This window comes from Nannospalax galili, unplaced genomic scaffold, assembly GCF_000622305.1.
Source record: "Nannospalax galili isolate Female #2095 unplaced genomic scaffold, S.galili_v1.0 scaffold330, whole genome shotgun sequence".
Taxonomy (NCBI): domain Eukaryota; kingdom Metazoa; phylum Chordata; class Mammalia; order Rodentia; family Spalacidae; genus Nannospalax; species Nannospalax galili.
Genome location: NW_008329640.1, coordinates 4,356,787 through 4,367,262, shown reverse-complemented (window position 1 = coordinate 4,367,262; position 10,476 = coordinate 4,356,787). Strand labels below are relative to the sequence as shown.

The following is a 10,476-nucleotide window of genomic DNA, read 5'->3' as shown; positions in this document are numbered from 1 at the left end:
GCCACCTTTAAAATCAATAACTGTAAGCTAGCACAATTTGTTTGTTTGTTTGTTTGTTTGTTTATATATTGGTCTTTTTGAGACAGGGACTCCCTGTAGCCCCAGCTGTCCTAGAACTCACTGTGTAGACCAGGCTGTCCTTGAACTCACAGGGATCCGCCTGCCTCTGCCTCCCGAGTGCTGGGGTTAAAGGTGTGTGCCACCATGCTCTGCTCAATATTTTTATGACTGTTTTTCAGTTATTTGACTATGGTATGGTTTGGTCATTTATTTCTGTCTTTAAGGTCATTTTTCTTTTTGCCTGTAGTGCCTTACCCTCTATAATTCCAGTGAAAATTTATTTCCAATGTTTTTCACCTATAGAATTCCTGTTTCATTTTTATGTGTTTTTTTCTTTTCTTTTTTTTAGATCCTTGTGCATGCATTACATTAATTTTAGTAGTGGTTTCCTTTTTTGTATTCTTTCCCATTGTCATTTCTGAGTCTCTCAACTGTCTTTCCTTTGGTTTATGGTTACAGTATTCCTATTCATATTTGCATTAACTTTTTGGTTGGATGCTATACATTATAAATGTTATATCTTCAGTGCTTAGATTTTTATTACCTCCTTTAAACCCTGTTGAAGTTTTTTGGTTAGGCACTTAAGTTACTTGTAAATCAGTATAATCTTCTTCAGGCTTTTCTTTTCTTTCTTTTTTTTTTAAGCATTGTTAAGGCTTAGTTAGGGTATCTTTTTGTCTAGGATATGTCCACCTTAAAAGACTCTCGGGACATCTGTTAAGTGAACCCGCTTCCAAGAAGATTTCTCTGTTTTGGCAGCTAGAACTCATTTTGAACCCCTGTATGAACTCTGGGAATTATTTGACTTAAATTGAGTCTTCATTGTTCTTTATTCTGACAGTTGCTCTTTGCTTAACCTCGGGGACTTTTACCCTCTGCTGAGCAGATTGGTATCCACCCCAAGACTCGAGGGGCCCCTCATGATTATTTTTGGATTTTTTTTTCTCTTATGCATAGCCTCCTTCTCTTCAGGACATTCCTCCAAATATTCTAGATGCTTTTTATAGTTTTGATCTTGTCTTTTCACCTCAGGGACTGTTGGGCTCTACTTGAATGCCCTTTTTCTGCATGCTCTGGGAATTGCCTGTAGGAAGAAAAGCAGAGCAATTGTAAGGCTTGCTCCACTTATTTCCTTCTAATAGGAATCGTCCTGCGCCACCATTTGTTTGATGTCTGAAAGCAGTTTCTTCGATGTCTTGTACATTTTTCTGGCCTTTTGTGCTGGGAGAGCAGAGCCTGTAGCATTTACCCTCCATGTCTACGTAGAATCAGAATTCTATTTGTCGTTTCTCTTGCTTTTGAACGTTTTTAAAACAAGCAACAAAAACATGTATGCTCTGTGTAATCTTGCTCTTTTCATTAAGTATTATGTTACTAAGATTCATGTCACTATAACTCATTCTTTTTGGATACTTTTTTATTGTATGTTGAAACTGCTGTTAGCTTCACCTTTTCCTGTTGGTGGGCTTTTGGCTTCTTTCTGGTCTTTAGAGGTTAAATCCAGCTATCTGTAAGCCTCCTACATGTGTCCCCTGGGTATATATCTAGGAACGGATTGCATCATGCAGCTTTTCCCAAAGAATGTGCTCGGAGACAGCATGTGATGTGTCCCTCGGGCATACCATGAAGAGCAGGGCAGATCAGACAGGGAACCCTATGTAAACTTGGAGTGCTCCTATCAGGGAAGGTTTCATGTGCTGAGTGGACTTGAACCACCATTTTGTTGGGAAGAAGGTTTCTATCCATAGGGAAAGGATCTGTGGGAGGTGTGGTGTGAGAGGGCTCCAAGGACACTGGTCTGGCTGTGCTGCAGGATTAACATTGGACAAGTGTGTGAAGAGAGTGTGAGTGAACTGGTGACAAATTATCCAGCTTCTGAAGGTTGGAAGAAAAAGCATGTGCTTCCCACACTAGACACACAGACACCCTGGAAGCCGCACCTGGACAGGAGAAGTAGCCATTAGGCTTTTATGCCCTTCCTTCATCTCCCACTCCAGTTTCATTTGATCTCATTATATGTAATTTCTTGGTTGGTTTTCTTTTTATCTTTTAGTATTACATTTTGAATGTAGCATTAGCACCATTTCTTAATCTAAGAAATGCTTTTTTTACTCTAAGTTCTCTTTTTTCTTTATTCTTTTAATTTTATTCTACTTATTGCTACTCTGATACCTTAACATTCTAATTTGAGCAGCTGTCTCCTCAATTGGTACTTTAGAAAGAGTACATTTCTTTATAAAGAGGGTATAAGTAACCTGTCACTTATGGACTTGATTTGTGATTTTATTTCTACATTTCCCTCTTGAAGTTTATGAAGTCTAAGTATAACTTTAAGAAATCATTGGTTTCTTTTTTTGTCCTTCAGGTCCTACCTCGAGCACAAGACCTCCATGAACTATATGCTGGCAACGCGCCTCTTCCAGGACAGGTAAGAATTTGCCTAACTTAAATCTTTAGCAGTAGCTCATAAGTATAAGAGAAAACATTTGTAGAAGGAGGACAAAGGCTTTATGCAAATCTTCATGTAAAGTCTTTGATACAAAGGGCGTTTTAGAAAACACAATAAAATTTCTCAGTTTCCAGGATTTTTTAAATGACTCTCAACATTTTGTAACATTGATAAAAGCCAAAAATTAAATCATAAAATCTTGAGCAATCTCAAGAGATGTCCTAAGTTTTATTCTTTCTTTTCAAGAAGATTCTTAGTGCCTTTTTTTTTTTCTGTCTTAGACACACTTAAAAAAAAATTGTGTGAGTATACTGCCTGCGTGTGTGTAAGTGCACCCGTGTCATGCAGTGCCCATGGAGATCAGAAGAGGGTGTTGGATCTCCTGTAACCAGAGTTATAGACAGTTGTTAGCTGCCATGTGGGTGGTGAGAATTGAACCTGGGTCTTCTGTAAGAGCAGCCAGAGCTCTTAACTGCTGAGCCATCTCTCCAGCTCCAACAAGCCTTTTGTTTTTTCAAGGAGGTAGAAAGGGTTTATTTGGCTCCAAGTTTGAGAGTTCAGCTCATCATGGTGAGGAAGCTATGGCAACAGGAATGACGGCAGCTTGTCACACTGCGTCTGCGCAGAGTCAGGAAGCCCAGCGATGCATGCTCTAGACATACAGTTTTAAAAGATGTGCTTTTCTAGACCAAAATAGAATGATCAGATCAGGGAAAAAAACAGAGTGGAAATAAATCACAAACCAAACACATTGGCACTTTTAAAAGATGGCAACTGTTGTCCTCAATACAAGGGAAACCCAGGCAGTGATATTGAGCAGGACCTGGAATTCAGATAGTGCAGCCACCAGGGGCTGCTTTCCCTGTGGGCTCTTATCACCCCTGTGGCATAAGCACTGAAGAATGGCTCAGGAATTAATTATCAAAACGAAGCCCCCCAGTTATTTGAAGAAATTCATATTACTTTGGGATTATTCAAAGAGATGCCAGATTTCAGCCATTTCTTGCAGTTTCTTGATATTTTAGGAAGCAGGGGGTTTAAACTTTCATCTGTGTGCTTGTGGTAAATAGTGCTGAATAACCACATTCATAGCTTTGGATGATCCTTGGATGTGCTCAAAAGACAGTCTCAGATCTCCACAAACTGGAGTATGCGACCTTTCTCCCTCTCTGAAAACTTTGCCAAGGTTTCTTTATCTGAGCAGTTCAGGTACATTATCAGGATGTGTCCTGCTTTGTCAGTTGTCACTGTTTTGGCTTTGCAGTGCGTCCTTTCAGTCCAATGATGTCCATCTTTCAGTGGAACTCTCCGTTTTCTCTCCACTGGAGAGAATGTGACCTTTGGTAGCATTTTGCCTATTTTCCCCGTATTTCCTTTTTTATTCTCTTCACCTTTTTTCTTATCTTTACGTTTTTGGAGATTTCTTTTTCTTTGGTTTCTTGAAGACAAGATCTCCCATTGTAGCCCAGGTTGGGCTGGGACTCATGCCAATCCTGCCTCAGCTTTCCAAGTGCTGAAATTTATAGACATAACTAATGTCCTGCTTCTTAGAGATTTCTTAAGCTCTGTCTTCTAAAGCTCTGACATAGTCTTCAGCCTTGTCTCCTTTTACTTCCATCTCAGGCAAGAGTTATTAGGTTTGCTTTCTGATTTTTGAGAAGTCCGACTTTAATGTCCAGGAACTATTTTTCTTCTGACTAGCCTTCACAGTTTATGGGCATGTCTTTTCAGATGCAGACCTTTTTGTTTTAGTTTGTTAAAGATCCTTTTGATCTTTTTGCTTTCTGTCATTCTTCCATATTTGTTTGGTCAATCTTTTTCTATTTTTTACTGTCACATATCTGCATTTATTTTGTGAGCTTTGATTGCTCAGTCATATTTAGAAGGAATGCACTAGTTGCTTAAAATGGGTGTTTACATGGGTCTCCTCAAGTTGTATAGGTCTGTTTCAGAACTGACATGACTCCATGCTTTGTAAAGCTGGATCTTTCTGTACTTGGGTTTTCCATGAGGGGGAAGGAAGATACAGCCATCTGATAACTACCATACTAGCTAAAGTTAGAAAGCATTCCTAGGAGTTCTGTAATAATGAAACAATGTGATGTGTACGAAGATCTATGGATGAGTATGGTGTTATACACCTGTAATCTGTCACTTGGGAGGCTGAGACAGGAGGATCAGGATTTGCAGGCCTGTACTTCATAGTGAGACTTTGTCTCTGAAAAGAAAAAAAAAAATGGAGAAACATCCCATAATGAGACCAAACAGCAGGCTGAGTAACTACCAGTTAATGATAAGTATTGACAGGATGTTAAGATAGTTGTGGTATATGAAGAAAATGGTATTCAAAAAAAAAAGTTTTTTTTTTTTTTTTTTTTTTTTTTTTTTTTTTTGAGACAGGATCTCCCTGTAGCTCCGGCTGATCTGGAACTCACTCAAACCAGGTTAGCCTCAATCTTGCCTGTCTCTCCTCCCAAGTGCTGGGATTAAAGGCAATCAAGGCCAGCCTGGTCTATCTAGCAAGTTCCAGGCCAGCTGTGACTACAGGGAAACCCTGTCTCAGAGCAACTAAACAGAAAAAAAGAAAGCATAAAATTTGGGGCTAGAGAGATGGCTCAGTGGTTGAGAACACTTTCTGTTCTTGCAGAGGATCTGGTTCAGTTCCAGTACCCATGTGATGGCTAACCATCTGTTACTCCAGTTCCAGGGGATCCAATGCCCTTTTCTGGCCTCCACAGGCATTGCATGCACAGGTGCACTTAGTATGTAGGCAAAATGCTCATACACATATAATGAAAATAAAGCAAAAATAGTCCTTTTAGCAAAGAAATGCCTTCATGATCTACTTTAACTTTTTAAGCCTCATCTCTCCATTTCCACACCAGCCATGTCCAGTCAGGCCACATTAACTTGCTCTTTCATACCTCCTTAGCCTTAACACATGCCACTCTCCTTGTTGTAGCTTCCACCTGCCTTTAAATTGCTCTAACTACTCCCTTCATCCTCTGGAGGCGGCATTCCCAGCCCTTCCTTCGCCCTTTAATCAGAGTCATGGACCGTATTAACTGTCCTGTTTGCTGACTTGTACTGTGCACGTTGGCTCTTCCCAGTGAGTGCTTTGTTGTATTCATCTTTGTCAATGTTCAGAACCTACTACCACTTTGAAAAAAATGAAATTGTGTTTGTTTGGACTCCTAACATCTTCCAGGAAATTATTCTCCTCAATCTAAATTGGTGTTTCCCTCACACATCCAACCATTATTGTCAGTATTGTCATTTTCAAACTGTCTCTGTTCACTTGTCATAGGTTATGTTTGTCTACCTCCCCTCCCCTCCCCAGCTTCTCCTGCCCACTCCTCTAGCTGTGTCAAACAGTATCTTACCTAGTGTCCTACTGTATGGCAGTAGTTTGAACACTGGCTGCAGATTAATAACCAAGGGGATTTTGTAAGTGGCATTTATGCCTCAGCTCCATTCCCAGAGGGAACTAGAGGTGCTTATTAGAAGCTACCCATGTGATTGTAATGTGAGGCCATGATTACAGATTCCTGGAGACAACCTTTGAGCTAAAAATTAAATCATCCTGAATTTTCTGATGATAATGCCACAGTATCAGAACACTAGCAAGAATAGGAAGATATGGGAAAGTAAAACAAAACATCTTGGTGAGGACTTAATTCTTTTACTTTATCTTTTATAAATATTATCTGTATTGTACTTGTCTCTTAAAAAATACCAGACATACACATGCTGTGTGATTCTGTTAAGTATGACATTTTGTCTTAAGTATGACATTTTTGAAGTGACAAAATTGTCAGATGAAAAGATTAATGGAATAGGGTTATTAGATAAGTATATGTAGTTGTGAAAGGTGAGCACTGGTGACCCTTATGGGGAGCAGTAGAGTTGTCCAGAGTCTTGCCTGTGGTGGTGGATACATGAACCCACAAAGTGATAAAATCATTCTATACTAAATACACACATACACAAAGGAAAAACAAGTAGAATCATAGACCTCTCCCCCAACCTCTAGTGTTAAGTGTAGACACTGAATGAGGAAAAAAATAAACTTGGGCCAAGTGTGGTGACGCACGCCTTTAATCCCAGCACTCCGGAGGTAGAGACAGGCGAATCTCTGTGAGTTCAAGGCCAGCCTGGTTTACGTAGGTGAGTCCAGGAGAGCTGGGGCTAAAGGGGGACCCCTTTTCAAAAAGACCAAAAAAAAAAAAAAAAAAAAAAAAAGATAAACATGAATGGCCCTTAGCTTCTGTAGTTAGAACCAGCTTTAAAGACAGTGAAGACCATCTCTATGGAGTTTTTTGTTTTTTCTTTAATCTTAGGTATAGAAAGTCTATTTCTGATGAATAGTCTTTTTTGGAATACCCTGAGAACAGAACTTCGTTTCCTATCATAAATAGTTCATAGTTCATTGAGGGTAGAAAGAGCTCTGTAGTCAGATGTAAGCCCTGGGCTTCAGCATAAACATCCCAGCTCTCATCATGGGCGGGATACAGAGGTATCTTCTCCCGCTCATTGTGTGTGTGTGTGTGTGTGTGTGTGTGTGTGTTTGTACATATATACACATGTAAAGACAGATATCAGTAGCCTTTGTCACGTGATTGTGATGAGGATTAAGTGTGATTTGCCTTGTAAATAGATGGACAGATGTTAGGTCATCGCTGTCATTTTTCTCTAGTTCTCTACCCTTCAGTATTTTTAGCTAACCCCCTTTCCACCCAACAATATTCAGCTTTTCTCTGAGGATGTTTTCTGTTGTGCTTTTCCCCAAAGCTGCCATTTCTGCCCTCATTTCCTGTTGGATCTTCATAGTAAAGGTTCTAAGAATGCACTTGTGTGTGAATGGCAGAGTCAGCGGGTAGTGCTCCCTAACCTTGTGCTTTCTACTTCCACAGGGGAAACCCAAGAAGAAGCTTACTGACAGGAAGAGCACGGTAACTGATTTTTTAAAAAGTTGACTAATTCTTTCCACATGTGTAATGTGTAACCATGCACAGAAAAAGTGAAATGCCTTATATAACCACTTTCAGCTTGGCTCAGCATGAATAGTAATATAAGAATGTTTTCTATTGAAAAAGTATTCAGTAGTCACATTTTACAAACTAAGTGTAAGATTGAATCTATTGAAAATGTGTTTATTATTTCAACTGATAATAATAGTATTCTTGTTTGGTGGGGTGAGAGAGACCAAAGTGTTAATGAGATTTCAAGAACACTGCCATGTTAGATTCAAATAAGAGTTCATGTTTGGGCCTTGGTGTACCTGAGGCATACAGTTCTGTGACTGATGGAACTGGCTTAACCTGCTAGAAGTGTGCAAAGTGCCTGAGGCTTTTCATTGGGCAGAGAAGATGGCTTTGCCTGAGTGAGGACTGCAGCTGCCACAAAAACTCACCAACCTAAACACATCTCCATTACAGAGTTCAGCAGTTTACGTGTGCTTTCTTTGTGCTGCTTCTCTCTTAAAAACAATAGGACAAGAAAGATGTCTCATTTCTATTCACAGTGGGCTTTTTGTTTTTCATTTAAGGTTTATTAAAACTTGGTTTCTCACTAAACCCTTTAAGTTACTGTGTGTATGTCTGTGTGTACATGATGTGTGTGTGTACCAGTGTCACAGTACATGTAGAGGCCAAAGGCCAACTCTGGAGTCAGTTCTCTCCTTCCATCTTTACTTGGGTTCTGGGGATTGAACTCAGGTTGGCATACCTGCACAGCAAGTGCCTTTACCCCCTGAGCTGTCTCGCTACCCACATCCAAGCCTATTGAACCATAAATCTAATTTTTCTTTTAAGGAAACTATTACTCTGTTTTAAGGGAAAACTGTTAAATCATTCACATCTTATTTGTAAATGAAAGCCACAATTTATAAGTTTTCTCTAGTATTTAATGAAGGAATATACTTGCCAGGTATATTATGTTCTATTTGGAAATTGGAAAAAAAAATGCCTTACACAGTAAGACTCTATAAAAGCTGTGTATCTCGGCCTATGCCTAATCCCAGCACTTACGAGACTAAAGCAGGAGTAGTGTGAGTTCAAGACCAGCCTAGGCTACATACTTTTAGACTATGAAACCCTGTCTCCAAAAACTTTAAAAAAAGTTTTTAAATAAATGGGTCCTGGCCTTCCTTTTTTGGCTGTCATTCTATATTATTATGGATGGGTGTATTTTTGTGTTATAGAGGTTTAAACAAATGACAGTTGTCCTAGGAGACCATATGCTGGAGTATGAAGCAAGTCTCATTAGATTCAAAAGGATTGAAATGGTGTAGTTATAGTCTTTGATGAGGTTGGAACGGAGGAAGTCATAGGGGAAATTAGGAAATATTTTGAAAACAGCTAAAATAAAACAGCTAAAATAAAAATAACAAAATATATGGTATACAACTAACGTGCTTTGAGGGAAATTTATCATTTTAAATGCTTCTATTAGAACCCTGAGAACTAAGCTAGGCGTGGTGGCCTCTGCCTGTAATCCTCAAGCCCTGGATGCTGAGCAAAAGGCTTATGACTTGAAGGCCAGCCTGGGCTATATGTAGAATGACCTTGTCTCAAAATAAGAAGAAATCACATATAAAAGGGAGGAGGAAGGGAGGAATCTGTGGACTCAAATCACTGATCTAACATCCATTTTAGGGAATTAGAAAAAGATGAGGCGTGGTGGCACATGCCGTTAATCCTAGCACTTGGGAGGCAAAGGCAGGCAGATCTCTCAGTTTGAGGCCAGCCTGGTCTACATAAAGAGTTCCAGGCCAGCTAGGGCTACATAGTGAAACCCTGTCTCAAACAAAACAAAACAAAACTCGAAAACACAGAGTAACCAAAAGTAAAAATGAGGAAATACAAAATGGCATAAGGTGACTAAATAAAAGACAAAAAAGAAAATTAACAAAAGCTTAAACGGATTCCTTAGAGAAAAGTGAGCTCCAAGTACCAGCATCAGATGGAGAGGACAGCTTGACTGCAGATCCCATCGTCACAGAATGGATTCTGGGGGACGTTGAGGGAATATTCTTAATAAATTTATTCAGTTTTTTGAAAACTTAGATAAATTGACTGAATGCTTTGTTAAGAGAAATGTTTACCCAAACTGAACAAAGCTGAAATAGAATTTTTTTAAAGATTATTTATTTTTATTTATATGTTTGAGTGTTTTGTCTGGATGTATGTAAATGCAGCTGTGTCATGCAGTGTCCATGGAGGCCAGAAAAAAGGCATAGGATCTTCTGGGTCTGGAGTGAAGGACAGTTTTTAGCCACTGTATGGGTCCTGGGAATTGAACCCAGGTCATCTGGAAGAGCAGCCAGTGCTCTTAACTGCCAAGTTGTCTCTCCAGCCCTGAAACTGAAAGTTTGAAGAACATTGTATCCATTCAGAATATTGGGTTAGTTATCAAAAGACTTTCTACAAAGCAAGTTCCAGATGCCTTGATTTCAGTGGTAAATTATTTCAAGCCCTTGAGGAGTAATGACAGCAGTCGTACACACACTCCCTCAAAAATATGAGAGAAGCTGGGAGTGGTGGTGCACACCTTTACCGCCACTCAGGAGGCAGAGGCCGGGGAATCTCTGTGAGATCAATGCCAGCCTGATCTACATAGAGAGTTCCATGCCAGCTGGGGCTACAAGGAGACCCTGTCTCAAAAAAGAAAAAAAAAAAACAAACCCAAGAGGATGCTATTATTGTGCCAATATGACTGATACCAAAATATAACAAAGGAATTTTTAAAATACCTAACTTGCAGACTAATAATCTTTGTGAGAATAGACAATAGACACAGGATTTCTAGAAGAACATTAATAAATCTGACCAGGTATGCTAGACAGCTCTAATCCCAGCTACTCTGGAGACTGGGGGAGGAAGGTCATTTGAGACAGGAGTTTGAGACCTGACTGGGCAACATAAAGAGACCCTGTCTTGAAAAAAAAAAAAAAAAAGCCTTACTAC

The 10,476-nt window shown here is 39.5% G+C and overlaps 1 protein-coding gene across 12 annotated transcripts in view; it reads left to right on the top strand.

Moving 5' to 3' along the window:
• LOC103739789 (tubulin polyglutamylase TTLL5) overlaps positions 1-10,476 on the top strand; it is a gene marked incomplete at its 5' end in the record, with an annotated part of 285,878 nt that overhangs the window by 46,484 nt on the left and 228,918 nt on the right. For all 12 annotated transcript variants that reach the window (XR_003850716.1, XR_003850713.1, XR_003850710.1 and 9 more), the window contains 2 exon segments: positions 2,426-2,488; positions 7,423-7,461. Coding sequence is in view for 6 of the 12 variants with exons in the window: in XM_017799943.1 (XP_017655432.1) it covers positions 2,426-2,488; positions 7,423-7,461 (102 nt within the window).